General features: G+C 44.1%; 1 protein-coding gene across 8 annotated transcripts in view; it reads left to right on the top strand.

The window, feature by feature from the left end:
• The window catches only part of SIK3 (SIK family kinase 3), a 237,401-nt gene that overhangs the window by 178,387 nt on the left and 35,492 nt on the right, over nt 1-23,522 (top strand). For all 8 annotated transcript variants that reach the window (XM_048217347.2, XM_048217345.2, XM_048217346.2 and 5 more), the window contains exons 5-6: nt 9,107-9,231; nt 9,782-9,905. In XM_048217347.2, the coding sequence (XP_048073304.1) occupies nt 9,107-9,231; nt 9,782-9,905 (249 nt within the window). The remainder of the gene's footprint in view (nt 1-9,106; nt 9,232-9,781; nt 9,906-23,522) is intronic.

Here is a 23,522-nt window from a genome sequence, read left to right as displayed (position 1 = left end):
GTTCCCAGTTCCTGGCCTCTTAACTGTTCACAAAATGCTGCTCTGAGCTCTTCAAGCATTTATTTCTTTTTATATCCTTCTCTCTCTTTTCCTCTTTTTCTCCCTCCCTCTCTGTTCTTGGTTAATCAGTGATTCATTTGTAAAATATTGAGTGTCTTGTCTTTTGCCAGGCACTGTTCTCGGTGCTAAGAAATCAGGGGTGAGAAAAACAGCCTAATCTCTGTTCCTCTGAGCCCTGATGGTAATGGAGCTTAGATCCCAGTGAAATTGCCCTGAATGGCAAGAAATAGAAGTGGGGGAGAAAAAGGATCCTATTCTTTTCGTCTTTTTTTCTTTGCTTATTATGAAATACTAGATAAGTAGACAAATTGTGCATTAGCCCTATACATACACCTTAATGAAAGTATACTGTAATGAAACACCTGTGCAATTACACTTGGATCGAGAATTAGATAATTTCATCAGCCCAGACTGCACCCCCAATACCAACCTCATCCTTGCTCTAAGAGGTAATCACGGTCTTGACTTTTGTGTTTTACCACTTGTGTAATGCTTCCCTCAGGAGTTTTGTTCCACTGGGTGCCATATTTATTGGATATAAGTTGCAGTGGGCACATCCTTCACGTAGTTTGCTTGTTCTTGAACTACGTATGAAGGAATCATACCAAATATATTATTTTGTGTCTTATTTCACACAACACTATGTTTATGAGATTTCTCCATGTCTATATAGCTGTGATTTATTCACTTTTATTTATTGTATTTCATGATGTGAATATACCACAAGTCCCTTTTCCATCATATCTAGTCATGTATATTTGGGCTGCTTTCAGTTTGGAGCTCTTATCAATAGGTCCATGAACATTCTTCAACAGTTATCCTTGTGCAGTGTTAAACATTTAAGAGTGTAAGTCGAAGAGTAAGGTTGCTGGGTCATACATTAGATCTGTCTCCAGCTTTTGCTTGTAATGCCGAACCCGTGTCATGTATGCATGGGCGTGTCCATTCCGCCACACCCTCACCAGTGCTGGGTGCCACTACACTTTGTCAGTTTTACAGTCTGGTGAGTGTGTAAGTGAGTGTGTGAGTACGGTTTTCGTGTTTTTATTTTTCTCTCTAACAAGTTTGAACTCTTTCCCATGTCTTTTGGCCTTTTTTGTGAAGTGTGCTTAAATAAGTCTTTTGCCCATTTTTCTGGTGGGTTGTCTTTCTTACTGATTTAGAGGAGTTTTTGTTTCACTAGTAAGGATGTGAGTCTTTTCTTTCATGTGTTACAAATGTCTTCTTTCATTTTGTGCTTTCTCACTTTGCTCCTTTTTTTTTTAAGATTTTATTTGTTTATTTATTTTAGAGGGAGTGAGCACGCAAGCAGTAAAAAGGGCAGAGGAAGAGGGAGAGAGAATCCCAAGCAGACTCTGCACTGAGCGCAGAGCCTGATGTGGGGCTCGATCCCAGGACCCTGAGATCATGACCTGAGCTGAAACCAAGAGTCAGGGGCTCAACTAACTGAGCCACCCAGGCGCCCCTTTCATTTTACTCTTTTTAAAACATCTTTCGATTAATAGATATTTCAATGAATGAATAGTATAGTTTTAATGTAACCAAATTTACCACTTTTTCCTTTATGATTAGTGCTTTTTGTTTCTTGTTTAAGAAATCCTTCCATCCCCTAAGGCATTAAAGATATTCACTTTTCTTATTTTATAAAAATTTAGTAGTTTTACCTTTTGCATTAAGCCTGTGGTCCACCTGGAGTTGATTTGAGGATACAGTGTGAGGAAGGTGTCCTATTTAGTTTTTTTTTTCCACATGGAAAACCAGCTGTTCCTATGCCATGTGTTGAAAAATCCGGCCTTTCCTCAGTGATATATAGTGCTTACAATTCTTTCCAAAGTACTGTTTTTAAAGAAACATGCAGTATGCCTCAAGCACGGTATGACTGTGGGAATTACATAAGCAGAGCAAAGGGCTGAGAGTGAAGAATAAAATGAAAAACAGAATGTAATAAGGAATTCGGAAGTTGTGCAAAAATAGTTATGGGATGTACATTTACCTCAATATAAACATACGTAAGATGCTGAAAACAGTGTGGGTGTGGGCTTTGAGGGCATCCAGGCTGGCATTATGGGCTCGGCCTTGTTCTTAGGAATTTTTTTTTAAGCTTCAAATTTGAGCATGTTACTTAACAAAACTCACTTTCCCAGACACAAAACAAAAATAATGCTCATTTTAATGAGGTAATAAATACATGGCACTGTCACACAGCACTTGACAGAGTGTCCTTTACAAAATGTCTCTTTACTTTATTCTGTATAATTGAGGGTACCACATAAATGGGAAAAGTGCTGCTGTGAGAAAGACCAGGCTGGTCTGCTTCTAGGTCTTCCCAGATACCAGCCTCTCTCCGGGGTTGTGCCACTCGGCTCCATGGCCAGGGCTCCTTTCTAGGTACCCTGAATGAATTTCCTAATCGTTGAGAACTATTATTTATTAGTTGTCATCAAACTTGGTAAGAAATGCCTTATTGTGCTCACAGTATGACGTCTAGGTGATTCAGAATGAATCGGGATTGTCTGTAGCCCAGTCCTGCAACTTAGCATTTCATTAAGACAAGCTGACAAATAGAAATTCTGAGGGGAAATGATCCCATTTCTAATCTCAAGTAATTATGTCACCATAGTTTTCCCCCAGACGCAGGTCACAGACTACTTGGGTGACGTCATATGTGGCTACAGACCGCCTTTTTCTTCTTTGACATGATTTTCTCCCGTCTCAGCTTCCTCATTGTAATGATCATTCTCTCAGCTTTTGGCCGCATCCTCTTTTTCTTCCCGTAGGTACAGAGTAGAAAGTACTTAGGGGTGCGTTCTAAGCCTAATTCCCAGACATCCCTTTTTCTGCACTTGCTCTTTCAAAAAATTCTTACCCATTCAATACTGTGACTCAGTTCCTCAGAACATCCAACTTGAATTTCTTCTCACCTCCTCTATCTCAGGATGGAACAAAAATATATATATTTTTCTTCCCAAACCAACTACTACTGTCTAGACTTGCATGTGGCCAGACTACCCAGACGTGCATGGTCATACTCTCTACTTTCTCCTCCTTTTTATCTATATGTTCCGTCTGTCCTCAAGTACTGTCTAGTCTTTTTTCAAAGTATTTTTTGAATTGTCTTTCTCATTTTCATGACTTCTACTTTGTCCCAAGCCTTCCTCTTCCCCTCACATCTACTCTAGTCTTTCAGGTTAATTTTACTGCGTCACCTGCCTGCTCTGGAGGTTCCAGTGGCTCCTCATTGCCAGTAAGAGGAGTCCTCCAACTTCTTCAGGAAGAGTTATGTTGTGTTTGTTTGTTTACATTCAGATGTCTAAATTATGTCCAGGAGATCCGGTAGGGCTGAGGCGAGGTTTGCGGATCACTCGCCATTTCTAAAACTGCATTGGTGATTCTGATGTACAGACAGGATGAAAATCAGTGCTTGGGAGAGGACAACGGGATGGGATGGGAGGTGCTTATGATTCGATGTATGTAATTATCAAGATAATAGTTTTTTATTTGGGTGGTAGATTCACTAGTGCTCACTGCATTACTAAAAATAACTACTTCTAGAAGAAAACACAGGGATGAATCGTTGCAACCTTGGGCTAGGCAGTGGTTTCTTAGATATGACACCAAAAGCATAAGTGACCTTAGAAAAAGCTAGATAGATTGGACTTCATCCAAATTAAAAACTTGTGTGCATCAAAGGGCACCATCAAGAGAGTGGGAGAAAATTCCATAGAACGGGAGAAAAGATGCAAATCGTATCAATGGACTTGTATCCAGAGAATATAAAGAACTCTTACAATTCAATAATAAAAAGACAACTCAATTTACAATGGGCAAAAGACTTGGGTAGACATTTGTCCAAAGAAGATATATCAGTGGTCAATAAGCACATGAAACAATGCTCAACACAATTAGCCAACAGGAAATGCAAAGCAAAATCTTAGTGAGATACCACATACCCCCATAGGACGGCTGTAATTAAAAAGAAAAATGGCAGTAAGAAGTATTGGCTAGGATGGGGAGAAGTTGGAACACTCGTATGTTGTTGGTAGGAATGTAAAATGTGGCAGCCACTTTGGATAAAAGTTGGGTCAGTTCCTCAAAAATTGAAACACGAAGTTACCATACCATATGACCTAGATATAGATATCTATAGATTCCTATATCCATGTATCTTATATATATATCCTTGGGGGTGTGTGTATGTATATATAGTATATCACATATATAGTATATATAGTACATTTTATACACACACACACACACACACATACCCTAAGAAATGAAAATACTCACAAAAAGTGTATAAGAATGCTCATAGGGGGGCGCCTGGGTGGCTCAGTCATTAAGCATCTGCCTTCGGCTCAGGGTGTGATCCCGGGGTCCTGGGATCGAGCCCCGTGTCAGGCTCCTCCGCTGGGAGCCTACTTCTTTCTCTCCCACTCCCCCTGCTTGTGTTTCCTCTCTCACTGGCTGTCTCTCTCTCTCTGTCAAATAAATAAATAAAATCTTTAAAAAAAAAAAAGAATTCTTATAGCAGCATTATTCATAATACTAAAAAGTGGAAATAACCTAAATGTCCATCAACTGGTGAGTGGATAAATAAAATGTAGTATAACCATACCATGGAATCTTATTCAGCAGTAAAGAAAGGAACAAAGTACTGATTGATAGATGCTAAAACGTGGATGAACCTTGAAAGCATTATGCTAAGGAACAGAAGCCAGACACAAAATCCATATTTTATATGATCCCTTTTATAGGAAATGTCCAGCATAAGCAAATCCATAGAGACAGAAAGTTGATTAGTGATGGCCTGGGGCGGGGCTCATTGTTGGGAGAGTTGGGGGAGAAATGGGGACTGATTGCTGATGGGTATAGGGTTTCTTTGTAGGGGTGATAAAAATGTTCTGAAATTGAGGTGATAGTTGTACAACTCTATGAATATATTAAAAGCCACCGAACAGTACACTTTAAATGGGTGAATTTTATGGAATGTGACATTTATCTCAATAAGGCTAAAGGACAAAAATCTGAGTAAAAACAGGCAATGTGTGGAGCAAGGGTGAGAGTGTGTCCCCACCTGCCCCATGCTGCCTCCACAACAACCCCACAGCGAGGAGTTACTTCCCGAAACTACCAACGGAACCCAAAATAGACCGGTTTGAGTTTCAACTGCTTTCATTTTTTCCTTCCAGTCTTCTTAAAATGTGTAGCAGAATGCCCCTCAAAGGTAAGCAGCTAAGAGAATAAAGAGGAGGTATTCTTCCTGTTCCAGTTACTCATTCCCTGGAGTGTAGATTAGAAGGAACGAAACTTTCAAAATGAGTTCCAGATTCAGTTTGTTAATAACTTGAGGTTTCTCCCACATCAGTAACTTAAATTTTCAGAAAATAAGTCATGTGATTGGCGAATGGACAGTGAGCTAGCCGGAGCTGTAATTTACAAGCCGCACAGCAGTACTGAAGACGCACATGAAGCACTTGTGAGGAGGCACCACTAGGGAGATACGACAGCAGTCCGCTTTTGGTGAATTTATAGTGATGTGTGTCTTAAAGAGGGAGGGTGGGTCATATTCCGTTAGGTCTGGTACATTAAAGAATGAATTAGGATATCCCAGAATCATTCATTGGAGGAAGCTGGCTTTAATGGGGAAAAAAATAAAGTGTCATAGCAGGCAAGGAAAGGCAGATTTTGCTTAAATGTGCAGTTAGGAGTGGGAACAACACGTGGAGTGGTTACAGGAGACCCCCTGACAGGTTTGCAAGACTAGAGGAGTTTTGCTTGGTGTGTAATAGGAATAAGAGCAAGCAGGTTGGGGGGGGGGGGTTGTTGTTGAATCTTACTGAAATCTTGCTCTTGGTCATAGGTCTAGCTGTTGAAGCCAGCCCTCTGGTTGTAACATGCTGTCAAAGCAGGTGCTTTCCCCGATGTGGATCCCTGTGGTTGTCAGGCCCCGATCATATCGTTCGTTCTTGCATGCTCGTTTCTCAGATCAGCGCCTCAGAGCAGTCTAAGCTTACAGCCACCACCGAAGATGGTTTCCTTTGAGATGTTTCCTTTGTAAAGATTTCCTATTTGGTAGGTAGGATAAACACGCTCATGCCATTAAGTTTGTGCCTTCCCTCCCCAACAGAGTAAACGGGTTAAAAGTTTGCTAATTGTAGATAGAGCATCCATGGTTCAAAAGGAGAATCTACATATTTTAAGCTGCTTATTAGGAACATTTTTAACCTACTGCTTTTAATTAATCGTGTGGCCTGTGTGTTCTCCATTCAAAATATGAAATACTCCATGATTCTCTCTTCTGGACTTTTGCTAAGCAGTCCCGCCAACGTCAGAGTGCATCCATTATTACAGACGCCATCTGCCTGTCTCTTCCACATGCTGCCGAGGAAGGCCAGCCATGGAAAAGGACCTCAGGAAGAGGTGTGCAAGCCAATTAAAACAAAACAAAGTGATTAAGGGCCTTCTTTCTAGAAAATTCCCAAAGACGTCTGCTTTGCTGAATCTCATTTGTTAGGATTTTTAACACCTGTCCTCACTCTTGCAAGAAGAATCTTAATGGGGTTCAGCGCATGCGACTTTAGTAAATTAAAGCTATTGGGTTTCAGAGTTGTAGGTTAGTTGGTAGAGCTTTAAGTGCAGTTGCAATCATAGTTGACATTTAGTAAGTACCTGTTGTGTTTAAACACTGTTTTACTGGGTAATTTGAGAGAGTCGGAGATGTATAAGGTATTCTTAAGGAACTGGAGGGAGTGTATTTTCAGGAGCTAGAAGAGTAGAATATGTGTATGTGGAAATAACCAAAATAAGGGAGAAATACAAAGTAATAGGGGAGTACAGAGTAGGTAGAGGATATTTCTTGTAGGAGATCCAGGAAGACTTAGCAGAAGAAGCATTTACTTCCCGTGGATGAAAGAGAATATTCGATTTCTTATAGAAGTGGCTGCTAATGTTTCTAATGATGGCCCTGACCTCTAAGCCCCTTGTGATCATTACGTTCATTTTAGAACTGTAGGCGGGAGGGCTAGGAGTAGAGGCTCTAGTGGTTGGCTGGCTGCCATTGTAAGGATGAGAAGGCTCCAGGAGCCAGAAAGTGACAGGAGGCTTGGCCTAGTGATTGTATTGCCATTTCATTCAGTGACCCTTTCTTGCGTCCCTGCTGTGTATGAATGCACTGTGTGGAAACGGGCGAGTCCAGCTGTAGTGCCCCCGTTTACTCACTAGTGGAGGGCAGAAACGCATAATACAGCTAAGTATAAGGTAAGGCAGAGTAATCGGGATATAGAGGTCTAATGAAGGGCTGTGGAAGCACAGAGGAGGAAGCCATTGACAGTCTTTTGTGGTGGAAATCAGTTAAGGCTTCATATAGGAAGTAATATTTGACTGGGCCTTGGAAAAGAGTGATCTTTCAAATGTGGGAAAGAAAGGAAAAGGCATGGCACAGAGAGGAAGTAGCTGAAGGAAGGCACGTGAACACAGGATGTGAGTAGTCTAGCAATGATAGAATGGCCTGGAGAAGTTGGAGAGGGGGGCGGGGCTGGGCCATGAAGGAGCTTGAAGGACAAGGCTCAGAGGGTTAGACTGTTCTGTGAGCAGATGGGAGGCCCCCCCCACCATGTTTCTGAGCGAAGAGTTGACACAGTGTCATTTGCGTGACTGTCCCCACGCTATGAATGGATGGCCTAGAGGGAAATGAATCGGAGGTAATGAGCTGTGTGCGAGCCTCGGTGGGAGAGAACACAAGTATGAGCTGAGGTGGTAGGAATGGAAATAGAAGGAAGGAGATGGATTCAGGACACACAGGGTAGAAGCAGGAAAAGTTTTATTACCAGTTTGGAATGGGAAATGAGAGGGAGAAGGGAGACTCCAGGGCTTCTAGTAGCTGGGATGGTAATGCCATTAACGAACATTAATGGGAACATGAGCAGAAGAACAGATTTGTTTTCGGAAGATGGCGAGTTTGAGCTCTTTCTTCCCGGGTAAGTATTAGAAGTTCCTATCAGGAATTTAAGAGTGGTACCAGGACCAGAGATAGAAATTTGGAGAATTATTACCAAACAAATGACAACGGAAGCTATGGAACCAGAAGAGTCGGCCTTAGAGCAAGGAGAGAGAGACAAAGTCAGCACAGGCCTTGCAAGAACACATGTGCTGTAGAAGGAAGAAAGGAGTAAAAGCAAACAGCAAAGGGGGACAGAGTTGTCAAGGGGAGTAAAACTAGGCGGGGGAGAGCAGCGAGGCGCTCGGCATTCCCGGCTCTGTCGCCGCAGGGAATGTGGTAGGCCTGCGGCGGGAGGGAGAAGGCTTTCTTCCAGACGAGTTGTTCATGTAAATACTTACATACATGAAAGTGTTCAAAAGTCAGCGACTTTCTGTCCTATGGCCTGCCATCCTTGCTGATTTTCTGAGCGTTCCTCTCCACACCTCACCTCTCCTGTCTCCCATCTGCTTTCTCCTAAAACAGTGGAAGGGGACGACAAGTAGGGGGAAAGTTGAAGCGCAAAGGGACTTACAGTTAAGTTGTAAATGTTTCTGCTTCAATGTGTAAATAAGTTGCCCATTCTTTCTTTCGAGTAAGCCACCTTAATGATGATAATGTCACTTTATCTAAATTTTCAAGTCCGTATGTCTCTCGTGGTCATAAATGTGTTTCTCGTAAGAAGTAAAAATAATAGGAAAAGTCTGGGCCCTGGCGAGTGGTCTTATAGGTAGTTACTGATTCTGATGTGGCCTTAACATCAGTCACCATCCAATGTCACTTTTGTTCCGAAAGCAACAGGCACACTCGGCTCCCTCAGTGTAGCTTTCTGAAGGGAACAGTGTTGGTTCTGCGGACATAAACCGGTCCTGTGGACTTTTCGTTCACCACGGGTCTTGGGTGTTCCGGATCATCTGTATCTCCCTTTCACTATTATGTTAAGTTCCGGTGGCTGGTTGGAGAATTTCTAAATGGTCTGTCTTCACATTGGATACTCAACTGTAATGCTCCAGAGCCTTTGTTCAGTGACTAGAAGCTAGTAACTTGAGTTATGTCCGTTTGTCTTTCTAGATTTTGGCTTCAGTAACCTGTTCACTCCCGGGCAGCTGCTGAAGACGTGGTGTGGCAGCCCCCCCTATGCTGCGCCTGAGCTCTTCGAGGGAAAGGAATACGATGGCCCCAAAGTGGACATCTGGGTACGTACTGCCTCCTCTCAGCCCCCCCAGGCCGGTGATTCTCCTTCACGGGGAACGGCTGCCGTCTCCCTGGGGGACATTGAATGCTGCACACGAAGCGAGACCTTGACCCCCGTGCTTTGAATTCCCAGTTCTTTGTGCAGAGTCTTTCCTCCAGCTCTTGTCTTATGGACCGAGCCACGGATTTCAAACTTCCCCTTTTGCATCTGCAAAAAAAAAACAAGCCCAAGAGCAAGCTTGGAAGGGGGCCCTTGCCAAGAACAGAGATTCTTTCTGTCGTTGCCACTTGCCTTCTCCCTCAAGGATGAGTGCTGAGAGAAATTCTAGATATGTTACCCAAAATTCATGTCTGGAAGCAAAGAAGAATGTTAACTATCCTAAAGATGATTGGCCTTGACAATGCCTCATATTATTTCTCACAAAGACAGAAGAAAAAGTTTGTTCCATTATCTTGTGCATGACTCACCACCGTCTTCATACACATACTATAATGGCTTCTTTTGTTTCCTCTGATGCGATTAATTGTATGTACTCTCTGTTTGGGATGCAGAGCCTTGGAGTCGTCCTCTATGTGCTTGTGTGTGGTGCCCTGCCATTTGATGGGAGCACACTGCAGAATCTGCGGGCCCGGGTGTTGAGTGGAAAGTTCCGCATCCCATTTTTTATGTCCACAGGTAAGGGAGTTACCGGCGCATAGCAGTGACGGGGTTCACAGAAAGCTGACATGCTGAGTTCTCGCGGGAATTGAGTGACAGAGCACAAACCGCCCACTTAACAGCCTTTCTGAGCTCCACTTTGCTGAACTGGCGCCTCCAGAAGCAGGTTCTCTAGGAACACGGTGTACATACAGGCGTCCGGTGGCCCCGCCTGAGGTGGCCTGAGTGTGGCGCTGAGCTCCGCCGGTAGCTCCTCGTGTTGTGTGGCTGATTGCCAAGACTGTGAGAGCTTTGGTTTCCTCATCTGTAAGTGGCTGGCAGTTTTGTGAGGCGTTACTCCGAAGACTACATTAAATAGTCGATGGAAAAAGTCGATAGGCCCATCACGTAGTTGCAAGGCAGTAAACATTCATGTTTCTCCCCTGTCCTCCGCTCCTTCTCCCACCCTTTTCATGATAATATTTCCATCTACTGGGGCCCCGCTGAAACGTAGCAGTAAATGCCCAGGATGGAGCAGGCTTTGCGTCGCAGTCTTGCTGCTGCCACGTTCCCTGCTTCCATGACATGTATCCCCCAGACTCTATTAAACGAGTGTTTTTCAAATGAGTGGGCAGTAGGACAGTAAGTAGCTCTTGGAAAAATGTAACATGCCAAACAGACACCAGATACCCAGAACCTATGGTTTTCATCACCATTTCTATGCACATGAGAAAAGAACAGCTCAGAGAGTGTACAGTAAGCATTCTAGTTCGTTTTGTCTAAACATGTTTTCAGTTTAAGGAATGACATACAGAATGTATGGCCTGTGTTGGCAACACAGTATAAGCACGTGGGAACTGCCTTTTAGAGTTAATAGGGGAAACTTCTTCTAGATTTCACTTTAAGTCTCCTTGTTTTAATGGCTTAATAGTGTGTCTGATAATGATAAGTGCTGTGAGAAAATTAAAATAGAGAAGGGGGTCAGCGCTGGTGGGTGGGAGGGAAGTTATTTGAAAAGGTACGACCAGGGAATCCCTTCACTGGGAAAGTGACATTTCAGCACAAATGTAAGGAAGGTGAGGGAATGAGCCATGCAGCCTAAGGATGAGCTTGCCAGCTAGGGAGAGCAGCCAGTGCAGAGGCCCCTGGGAGGGAGTGTGCTGGAGTGTTTAAGAGATGGGTAGTAAGGAGGGCACGTATTGCATGGTGCAGTGGGTGTTATACGCAACTAATGAATCATCGAACTTTACATCAGAAACCAGGGATGTACTGTATGGTGACTAACATAATATAATAAAAAAACATTTAAATAAAAAAAATATATATATATTTAAAAAAGAAGAAACACGCTGGGGGCCTCTGTGCTTGAAAGGAGTGACAGGGACAAGAGAGATGAGGTCAGAGAGGAGAGAGAGAATTTACTTTTAGGGCCCAGTCAGTGGAAAGACCTGAGTTTTTACTTTGAGCCAAATGCAAAGGTTTTAACAGAAGAATGATATAATCTGCCTTGTGTTTTTTCCTAATTTCAATTATTAAAATTTTCAGACACCCAAAAAAAGTCAAAACCATGTGACTGTGATTTTTTTGTTTTTCTAAAAAGTCACTTTGGCTGCTGTGCTTGTTAAAAGGGTAAGGGGCTAAAGGAAGGGAGACTTTTGCAATAACCCAAATGAGAGATACTGGTGGCTCGTTCCCAGACTGGGTGTGGAGGTGGAGATGGTAAGCAGTGGTCAGATTCGAGAGATACTCCATACCGTGTGGCAGGCACCGTTCAAAGCAGTTTGTAAACATTGACTCATTTCGTTATTACAACAACCCTATGAGATATGTAAGTTTATCACCCCCATGTCACAAGTGATAAAACTGAAGCCAGGACGCGTTTAGCAATTTTCCCAAGATAACACAGCTACGAAGTGGCTAAACGAGAATTTGAACCTAGGCAGTCTGGTTCCAACAGCATTTATATTGGATTTGATGTGAGAGAAAGAGTCACTAAAGATAACTCCAGGAGTGTTGGCTTGAGCCACTGGAAGGATGGACTTCCTGCTGACTGCGATGGGGATGATAAGGGAAGAACACTTAATTCTGGAGAGATGTTTTAGATCATTTAGTTTGAGATGTGCGTTACACCTCTAAGCTGAGATCTGGTGTAGGCAGGTGTAGGGCTGTAGCTTGGTGGAGAGTCATGGGCCAGGGAGGTGCATCTGTGAATCGTCAGTGTATAGATAATATTTACAGCTATGAGATGGGATCGCTCTGTAGGCAGTGATTATAGAGAAGGGGTCCAGGGGCTCATCTCCGGACCACAGTAATGGTCAGAGATCAGAAAGATGAAGAGAGGTCGGCACGGGAATCACCAGCGAGGTAAGCCAGAGGGACTGCCGTCCTAGAAAACAAGGAGGAAAATGTTTCAAGGAGGAGAGAATGAGGAACTCTGCCAGGTGCTGTCGACAGGTGAGAGAAGATGAGCGGGAGCTGAACTTGGGATTCGGGAAGGTGGAGATCGGCGACGACGCTGGAGGACGGCTTTGGTGGGGGCAGGAGCACAACCTAGTGCCTGTGGCTATGACAGAAGAGGAATGGAAGGGAAATAGCAAAAAGAAATAGGCACAGCTATCCCCAATTTGACTGTAAAAGGAAACAGACGGGTCCAGCATATCGCTCTGGCCAGTCATCAGTGATCCTGTCGTCGTCCACTGGGTGTCCTCAGTCCTTATATTCGTGACTGTCCAGCAGTGCTTAGCCCTGACCCACTCCTCCCTCCCTTCCTTCCTTCCTTTCTTTCTTTCCTAAAAATATACTTTATTTTTTAGGGTAGTTTTAGGTTCACAGCAAAAGTGAACAAAGTGAAGCCAGTTCCCATATCCCCAGTCCCCGCACACTCGTAACCTTCTCCACGATCGGTATCCTGCACCAACATAGCCTATTTGCTACAGTCAGTCATCCTGCATCGACACCATATCAGATTATCACCCGAAGTCCGTGGTTTACATTAGCGCTCACCTGTGGCGTCCATTCTGTGGATTTGCACAAACATACGCTGACGTGTATGCACCATTATACTATCCTACAGAGCAGTTTCACTGCCCGAAAGAGCCTCTGCCTGTTGACCCCTCCGCCAACCTCTGGTAACCACTGAGCATTTTACTGTGTCCCTAGTGTTGCCTTTTCTAGAATGTCATATATAGTAGTTGGAATCCCACAGTATGTGGTCTTCTTTCACTCAGTTAGATGCACATTAGGTTCCTCCGTGGCTTTTCGGGGCTTGATCGCTCATTTCTTTTTAACGCTGAATAACATTCCATTGTGTGGATTTACCCCATTTATCCATTTACTCGCCAGACATGGGGTCCCTTCCACGTTTGGGCAGTGATGAATGCAACTGCTGTAAACATGTGCACGTGTTGCTGTGGACCTGAGCTTTCGACTCTTTCGGGCAAATTAGGAGGAAGTGTGATTGCTGGATAGAATGGAAGAATATGTTTAGTTTTGTAAGAAACCTCCCAGCTCCCTTCCAAGGCCGCTGCCACAATTTACATTCCGGCCAGCGGAGAGCGAGCGCCCCCTTGGCCCCGCACCCTGGCCAGCCTGTTGTACTGTCCGTGCTCTGGAGTTTGGCGTAGTGGTTGCTCGTTATTTTAATATGCAGTTCCCTGACGATGTATGATGATGAGCGTCTTTTCATAATGCATATTTATCATCTGTCTATCTTCTTTGGTGACTTGTCTGTCCAAGTGTTTGGCCCATTTTTAAATCAGGTTGTGTGTTTTCTTATCCTTGAGTCACTCCCTACTTTCTGAAACACTTTTTTCTCACTGCTTCTCAGACACCACATTCTCTAGTTTTCCTCCTGTCTCTCTGGATGCACCTTCTCAGTCATCTCTGCCGGGTTTCTCTTTCTCTGTCCATCCTTTAAGTCTTTTCTTCTTTATGCCGTCCTTCTGAGCCGTCTCACTGCCACGGCTTCAGTGAGGACCGTGATGTTCAGCCCCCTGTGAACGCTCAGTTAGCTCTCTGGCCCAGACCTCTCCTCAGGGATGAAGGGCGACCTGTCCAGCCCATTGCTACTGATCAACTTCACTTTTACAAAGTCTTGAGTTCACATCAATAGAAACAGCTCACAACTGACTTTAACTCCCCCTCCCCATCCTTGGTTGCCTATCCTAGTGAATGGCAGGTATCACCGTGGGAGCAAGGCAGAAACTATCCTGATTCCTCCCCCCTCTCACCGTTGTCACAGCTGATCAGTTGCCAAATCCTGTCCATTCGAGCCTCCTTTCCTCTAGCACTTCTGTAGTGGTTCTTGCCTAGATGAAAAAATAGCCAATTAACGGTTTCTGGCTCCAGTCTTGTCCCTCCCTGATCCATTCTCCACATGCTGCATGAGGAATCTTTCTAATACACACATATAAAAACAATACACACAGATCTGATCATACCCTTTTCCGGCTTAAACTTTTCAACGGTTTGCCTCCGAAATGGTTTGCCTCTAGGCTAAAGTTGCCTCTAGGCTTAATGTGGCAGGGGCACTGACTTTCAAACATTTTGACCATGACCATAGTAAAAAACATCTTTTATACTCAGACCTGAAACGCACATATACCCATACTCCTGAACTGAAGTTTTTTTAAAAAGCAAAGCTTGCCTTTACTATGTGCACTACAATCCAATATATTTTATTCTATTACATTAAAAACTGCTGATTATAACTTACTAGATTGATGTCACGACTGCTGTTTGAAAAACAGTGGTCTAGAAATACCTCATGACCTGGTGCCTGCCCGTCTCTGCTGCCCCGGCTGCCACTGTACACCTGGTCAGCCTGACTTCTTCCAGTCCCCTGAACAGGTGATGTTCTGTGGAGCAGATCCCTCTGCCCAGAATACTTCTTCCTCCCCCAACCTGACTCCATCCACTCCTGTATTCTAGAATAAGAAATTTGGTGTACTAGAAAAACAATCAAGATAATTTCTACCAGTCTTCAGATCTCTGGGTTGTTTTTTTTTTTTTTTAAATCATGGGACTCACCAAACTTTTTATTGTAATTACTTCTTTTATTGTACATCTTCCACACCAGACTGAGCTTAGAGAAAATATAGATGAAGCACGTTTTTTCAGTTGTCTAGAGTCTAGCATAGTATCTGGCATGTAGCAGGACTTAGTAAATAGTGAGTAAATAGTACATAGAATCCTATTGAAAACCCTCCAATGGCTTGCGTTTCCTTGTAGAATAAAGTTCAAAAAGCCATCATCACGATGGCCAACAAGGCACAGCTGCAATTGGCCGCCTCTTTCACGTCATGTCCTGCTACTGCTCGCCGCAGGTTCCGAGCACCAGTCACAGAGGCATCCTCGCTGCTCCTCAGACTCTCCAGGCACACATTCCTGTTCCCTCAAGGATTCACGTGGCTTGCTTCCTCATGTCGCTTGAGGTTTCTGCTTCAGAGTCTCCTCAGAGAAGCCTTTCTCTTTCCAGAACTCTGCTTCAGTTTTTACATGGCTGGACCACTGCCGGACCTCATCTGCCGATCGCGTCCCTACTCCCTGTCCCACTGCCTCTTGACTGCATGAGCTTTTGTTTCTGCTCACTGCCGTATTTATTCCCAGGGCTTGGGACAGTGCCTGGCCCTCGCAGGCACTCAGGAAGCATTCGTTACATAAATGAATGAATGCCTGCGTAGGTTTGTTAAAATGCTGCCTACAAAACTCCTCCAGAATGGGCACTCGTATTCAAATCATAACATCAGTAATAGTGATCTACATTTCTTTGTGACTTTCGAGTTGATACAGTATTTCCAATACTTGATCTAATTTGAGCTGGATAACCGTACTCTGGAATTGGTATTGACACGTACTGTTTTAGCATTTTGCCAATGAGGTTTAATTACTTGACTTGCCTAAAGCCACCCAGGTACTACATGGCTGACTTAGTCACGTATTCAGTGTTTGACGACACCGCACTGTTGCACAGAAAGGGCAAGGTAAACAAACCACTTCCTCTGCTTTTCCAGGGTGCAGTGTTTCCTGTGAGCAACTTGGATCCCTTCTGCCCTCCACCCCCATCCCCTTGCATCACAGCAAAGGTACTCCAGCCTTGCCTGGGCCGGCTTCAGGTGGTGGAGGCTCGTAAAAAAAGTTATGATCTGTCAACCACATTTGTCTGTTAGTGCCTGGAAATAAGCTATGTAGCATTTGAACTACTTAGAACTAATATTTGTAATGTAAGTTAACACGAAAGTTTATAGACTCAGAGACGTCAATATTATTGTTCTAAATGTGGTCACTTTTTAATCCTAGACAAATAATTCCATAAATAGGAATAAACATTTTTGTAAAATTAAGGCCAGAAAATGAGCAACAACCCAGTCCAGGAAATGAGTAGACAGTTCTGTGTTAGCAGTCTCAGCCCGCCTGCCCTCAGAGACACACACGTGCTTGGCCTTGCCGAACATCGGAGGCTGAAGCCCAAGGCCCAGCGCGCCATGCCGTCAAAGGGCAAGGCATAGGAGCAGATGAACTCATAAGGCTGTTCAGTCTCCTGTTAGCTCAGACATCATAGTACCATGAAGTTTCAAGTTCTCGTGAAGGAAACCTACAGTCTGTCCCCGAGTCCCTTTTCTGCTCACCCCTCTTGTTCCTGGACACAGTGGCATCTCACGAGAGCCAGAGAGAACTGTGTCTACGGCCGGAGCCAGCGGCTTTCCAGCCTGTCAGCCCTGCTTCCTGTGCTGCCGGAGATACCGCGGCTGAGGAAGATCCCTTCTTTTCTCAGGCTGTTGTCAGAGACTTGAGCTGAGTTGATCCATTTTTCTGCCTAAAGGATTTAGACGCTCCAGCGAAGCTGCTGTTCTCTAAATTAGCACTTGGGAGGCCAAGTGGGTAAGGCCGCACCATCTAGCTGCTTCTAGCGGAGTTGAATTCCAGAATATCTGCAGCTGTGTGGGTCCACGCTATACAGATGGACACAGCTAGTTCAAGAATTCTGAGCGTCTCTTTATTGTCAGTAATGTGTGGAATGAGGTGTCCTCACAGCTAGTGGGTATTTCTGTGCCTCGTCTTGTGAGTTTGATACAGGCGTCCTTCCATGGGCATCCCGAGACCGACGAAAGACCTGCTTCCAAGTTGGAAGGTAGTGGTTTAAATTTAAAAGAGGATTTATTCGAGGCTGAACAACTTTGTCCCACCTAGTGTTATAACTATGTGTGTGTCTTCCCCTCTGCCCTGGAATAGAAGTTACATCAGAACTGTGCTCCGTACCGCTTCATCTCCCATAAAACCGGACAGCACTGGCTATAATATAAACATTCAGGAACTATTTCTAGTGAAGAACTCACTTATCACCACCTAGCTCTAGAATCTTACGTCAGACTGTTGGGTTTTATTATTAAACAGGTAATTCACTGATGATCCAAATTAGTCACTGGTTTTATGTGCTTTTCTTATATAGGTTATTATGTGAATGACCAGGCCACGTGACTTCTAGTTTTAAAAAGGTTTTGATCAATTATGGATTTAGCTTTCTATGTCTCAAGTGAAATAAGTTTGGTCTAGACCAGTGTTTTCAGATTAAAATTCTGAGAGCATCCCGGAGAGTGGTTAGGTGTAAAAACCTTGAGCCTAAATTATAGAAGAATTGAAAGTTGAAACTTGCTGGTTTTCAAGCTGTTACAGATGATGAGACCTCGCCTGACCACATGTGTTGGCGGGTGCTTTCTCTGACACCCCCCAACCCTCACTGAAGGAAGCCAACGACTTAAATTTTTGAGCACCAAACTCATTAACTACCAGTATATTTTTTAAAACCTTCAGAGGCCTCCTTCTTAAAGCCTAGTTTGTCTTAGTCACCAATTACACTACCTGCTAGTGACTATTGTAAGATTAGTCACTCATTTCACTGAGGGAAAATTAATTTAAAGTGGAAAAACTGCCGTGACAGTGAGTGCAGAGCGATCTCTTGTGGACGATATTTTTGAGTCCTTATTGATCTGACTTCATTGTGCCTTAATTAATTGTAATACTGCATAAGCGTTTTATCGCTGAGAACACGAGACCCAGGCTTCCAGAATGCTGCTGAGGAGACTGCTGTGCGGCTCCTGCCAGAAAGCTCGCACTTGGACGCCAGCAGCTCTGCCCTGACTGGCTTACTCATCAAGAACCACGCAGCACCTTGCTCAGCTAAAAGCACTTCTCGAAGAGGGGATGGGGCAGGAGATTAAAGGAGCTCACCCAGCAGCGTCCATACACTAAGCAGCTCAGCGTCCTGACAGTAGTTCTGGCATACATTTTGGGGCATACTCCGCCACTAGTGGGACACCCGCGTAGCACTTTCGTGTTGTGAATGAAGAAATCACAGGTGATGTCAGGAAAGAGACAGGATCTCTCTCAGGGTCACGCAGGCCTCCTCTGATTCCACCTAACGTAGTGGGGAACCATGGGTAAGTACTGGTACTGCCTTATTTATTGCTGCCCCTTGCAAGCAGACTGTCCCCAAGCTTCTGGCAGCCCTATGGAGGAAAACAGAGAGAGGAAGAAAGTTCTAAGTGGAAGGACTCCAGAGATTTGGATAATACTTAACATTCATTGGACACTTTCTATGGAGCAGGCACTGTTGCACTAACTTGTTTTATATTCAGAACCACCCTAGGAAGTAGGCGACTCTCATTATTGGGTAGACAAGAAAATCAAGGCATGGCAAGATGGAGTGATAGACCCAAATCCCACAGCTAGGAGGTGGCAGAGCCGAGATTTGAACACTAGCCGCCTGGCTTCTGTCTTTGATCGTGTTTTCGTTCTCAAGAAATACGTATCTGCCAAGGTATTCCAAGTATCAAGAGAGTCCTGGAATAGATATCTTGGTCCATCCGCATCAATTACGTATTGAAAAAAGAGTATCAACTACTCTATATTGGACTCTGGAATAAAACTAAGCCAGAATTTTGTTGTACTCTAAGGACTGATACTAGAACTTAAAACCATACTTGAATACTGCTAGGGCAGTAAGGCAACAACATTCTTTTTAAAAAGTGTGAACTTCAAGTTGGACAGCCTGTAGTAGACCACCACAGCCTGCCGGGGACTCTTCCCTGTAGGGCCTGGAGGTCAGTGTCAGCCTCCCAGCCTTTAAGCCACATCGCCTGATCTCTGAATCTTAATTCTGAAGCATTGCAGCCACCTAGGAAAACTAGAAAATAAGGAACATTCAAGAAATAGGTGTTATTTTTCTAATGAATGGAGAGAGATGGCCAAACCCTTGTTTTTTCCTCAGTCTATCTAAGGCTGATAAACTAACTGCTAAAACCAAAGACAAAAGTCTCTCAGCCTAAGTTTATTCATTCCCCACGAAAAACTTTTCTCACCAGCCCCATCTTTATTTGCTCAGTTGTGCCAAGCCACCTTCCCTTGGCCTCTGTGTTCAGCCACAGAAAGTGTCTCACAGGGTTTAGTTATAAGGCACTTTATATTTATTCCAGAACATTCTGATAATAATTTGCAGAAACCGGCACTGTTGGGATTTATATTTAAATCAAGAACTCTCCATTTCCTTGTCTGATCTCTTACGGTCAGACTATCCTTCTAGGAATTTTACTGAATACTTCAGCACTGGGACTCCCAGTTTTCTTTCCCCTGAAGAACTGAAAGCAGATGATTTCAAAACAAGATTTTTTTTCCCCTCAGTGCCATGCTAACCCAGGAGGAGCTGATCTCAATGCTTGTTTTTTATGAGTCAAATCTTGTTACTGCCAACACTATTGTAGATTAAGTTCCATTATAGTTAATTTCAAGATTATGTATTTTCTTTGGTTGTGTAAAACTGTGGTTTTGACTAGTACTTTGAATAAACCTCCTTAACTAACTTGCAAGTTGGAAATGTGTATATAATTCTGTTATGACAGTAATGTATCAAAATTGAGTTTATAGGGTACAAGTCTTCCAATCCCTATAGCAACATTGTTCCAGGAATATCCAATATAACAAAATTTCATTGCAACAACAACAAAAAACCTGTGTATTTTGCATGATTGTATTTAACATTTCCGCCATCTCTGAGCGCATCTGTGGGTCTTAGCACATTCAGCATATGTTATTTATACCTAGAAATGTCTTGTTTCAAGACCATTTGTCTACTTCGTTTAGATTTTAAAATAGTCATTGTGTAAAGTAGGTTTGACCTCAGCTGACAGCTGACAATGACAGGGTTTCCTTGGGCATATTACAAAATGTCATTTCTGGGGTGTAGTCTACAGGCAGAGTGAGGGTCCCTTAATCTGGCCAGCTTCTTACCAAAAGAAGAGGTCTTGGCAGTAACCCCTCTGGTGTGTTTTTGATTGACTTGTTCATTATTTCTATAGGAGCATGATGCTGCGAGACAGTCACGCTATTTTAGCCGTGATGGTGACAGGATGAGGACATGATGGCAGATTAGATTTTCTTTTCATTAAGAAGAACAGCATGTTTGGTGCCTGGTTCTCCTTTTGGGAAAAGGCAGGTGGCGTTAAAGAGGAGCTATGAGACACAAACATCCGTAAGTCCAGAACATACATGGCAAGGGCACCAACTCTTATGGGCGCCATACTGTTCCATCCAGAGGTTGTCACCGCAGACCATTTATCTGTCACCTGCTGTCACGGTATCCGTTCTCCCCACGACTGCGACCTGAGCTAGGCAATGTGAATGGATAACAGAATCTGGCAGTATATCCCATAGTATCCTGGTTCTGAAAACTGTAAGACTTTAGTGCCATTTAACTTGAAAAAAAAATTATAAGGTTATTTGTTTTCCAGGAAGCAGACATTTTAGAGATTTTAATAGCCAATTTATTTTTGTTTCCTTTTTAGATTTTGAGATTTGAGAGAAATAGAGCCCTCTTTGAAATTTGAATTGCTCTGGGGAATTAAACGTTATTAAGAAGTTTGTTAAAATTATTGAAAATAAAGAACTCTTTGGAATTCCCTTTGAACGCACCTGGTATTGACTGGAATGTACTCACGCGAGACACCAGACCATACCCTTGTCCAGGCACCTGCGAAGTTCAAGAATTTCCTGAGGAATTGCCCGTTCCTTTCATTCTTCCCGTGCCTCCTGGCACACAGATGTCTTCTGTTTCCCCAGCTCAAAGCAGTTTTATGTGGTCAGAAAGAATCTATGACTCAGTGTCCTTCAGACCACCCCTCTGCCCACAGAGCCGAAAATGATTGCTTTGCCATGTCCCATCCTTTGGCATCACATGAAGGGCTTAAGGGACCGTTGGCGTTCCCTCCTTCAGAGGATCAGCCTGACCGTGCGGGTCATTCGGTTCCCCAGATCTCTGCCCACCCCTTCTCCTTGTCTCTGGCACCCTGATGGAGGAACCCTGTTGTTTCTGGCCTTCCAGCGGTCTCCCTCAGCACCGACAACCCGGGTGTGTGTCCTGGGTTCACTCTTCGCTGGTGCATTTAATCCGCACCCCGATGTCCTTGCCTTCTCAATTCCTCGCAATCCAATTTACCATCCCCCTTAACATGGATTTTAGCGAGTTCACAGCCTGCTTTTTTCTGAACTTGGCTTGTAGGTGGCTCTAGCGTGACCGAACCTGTGGATAGTACCTGCCATTCGATTATCAAAAAAAGAAAATCGACTTGATTTGTTTTTTTAAAGATATGTTACCAAGTAAAACATCCAGAACTAATTTATTTTAGGTGCCGTGTGGGTTGCAAACGCTGGCTTTGGAGTAAGACTGACCAGAATCTGTGTCCTGGCTCTGCCTCTTATTTTCAGGTCAAATTTCTTAACTGCTCTGATTTTTCATTTCCTTATCTATAAAACAGGTATGATGGTAATAGGGGTTGCTGTGTGAATTAAATACTTAATTAACTTAAAGGGGTTAGTGCTCTGCCTAGCGTATAAATGCTCGATAAATGTTAGTAATTATTATTGAGTAATATTTTTGGAGGAATTGCTCTATTAATCTTTCAGGCCCTCCTTCCTTATGTTTTTTACTCTTTTCCGTCCCACTCTCACTCTGTTAACTGCTAAAGTTTTATGATTAATACTTGGAGTCAAATTGACAGGGTTTATGGGGAAGACTTACCTGCTAAGAGTTCTTGTTTGTTGCAACATAATCTTGACGCTAAGGCTTTGCCCACATTGCAGATATCTGTGTCTCCCCAAGTAGTAATCTGATTTACAGATTATTCTGTATTCTGCCTCAGACAAGATCAGTGAGTAGGTGCCCCTGTGTGAGGCAGAGAACTCTAAAGCTACCAGGGAAAGCCCTGGAAACCATCAGATCCAGGCTTTTGCCCCCAAACACTGCCACCTTTCAGTCTTCTGTAAAAGGATAGTTGTCTGCTTTTTCTGTTTGGAAGCGTGGCGAAGGCTGTTCTGTTGTGAATTCTCAGGATCCTCTGAGGAAAGGTGTTCGAAGGAGCTGTAGCAAGCGTGCAGTCCAGTACTTCTCTCACCGGCCTTCTGGAGGGTGTGTTAGCCTGTCCAGTGTTGTGGTGGGAACTGGGGTGCACGGCTCAGGCAGGCACAGGCTCCGTCCTTATGGGACTCCCAGTCTTCTTCACGTGGTGCTGGGAGCCCTATCTAGTGACCTCTCAGATGCCAGCCTGATTCAGCGTGTCTAGTGATAATAAGTACGCTATTTCCCAGGACAGATCTTTCCCGTGTCACAGTTATTCATGGTTTTCAGAGTTAGACGGGACCAAGGAGTTCGTCCTTTCCAGGACAGTTGTTTCTGGACTTAACTTTGCAAGCGAACTCTTACTCAGAACACTAATCTATAAAATGGATAACATTAGCTGTGCGGAAGGTGTGGCCCTGCCCACTGGACCGCCCCTCTCACTTCCCTACGGGGCCCCTCCTTGGATCCCTAAGACCCTGACCCAGGAATTTGGATCACCTCTAACAATTAGAAAGACTTGTCCTACATTGAACTGCTCAGATTCAGGCCTCTGGAAGAGCATAGTGTAAATCCGCCTGGTTTTCTTTATAAAACCCTTTCTGAGACTTGAAGAACACCCCGTATGCCCCTTGCTGCTGACCTACACCTTCTTGTCTCCAGGATAAATCAGCCTCCTGGCCTTTCACCTGTCTTTAGGGGCCACGTTCTCAAACCTTGAGTCTGGAAATTCTTTCTGAAGTTACTCATTTCTTCTTCTGGCCTGGAAACTGGAGACAGAACTTTAGTCACCTATCTTTGGTGAATTTGAAGTTGGTTTTTAATTGCCCTTCCTCACACTCTACTTCCCCCAATTCCACCCTCCCTCCCCCGCTCCCCCCCCCCCATCCAGATGGACTACTTTGAACCTGTTAGAGAAAAACTGTTCATTATCAAGTTTCTAGAAGAAAAAAGGTGTTAAAGACCTGGCCCTCTTAGATGGAATGACACAGGCAATCTCCATGTAATTCCCATTTTAGGGCCTGGCCCGCCAGCAGCTCTCTCCCCATGGAGGCTTCCAAACGCTTGTCAGCACCGCAGGGCAGGGCCTAGCAGCGCATCCTCTAGTTAGCATTCTGGTGGCAGATCGTGTTTCAGGGCCCCTGGCGATCTGCACTGCGGAGACCGCCTGGCGTCTTGTGCGGAGCAGATGAAAGCGGGCGTCTGAAGGCCCTGCTGGCTCCTCTGGCACACGCACACGCACAGCACACTAATCCTGCACAGCCCGGGGCCCT

The sequence above is a fragment of the Ursus arctos genome, unplaced genomic scaffold (genome assembly GCF_023065955.2).
Source record: "Ursus arctos isolate Adak ecotype North America unplaced genomic scaffold, UrsArc2.0 scaffold_22, whole genome shotgun sequence".
In the NCBI taxonomy this organism is placed as follows: Eukaryota; Metazoa; Chordata; class Mammalia; order Carnivora; family Ursidae; genus Ursus; species Ursus arctos.
This window is presented reverse-complemented; position numbering and strand designations above follow the sequence as displayed.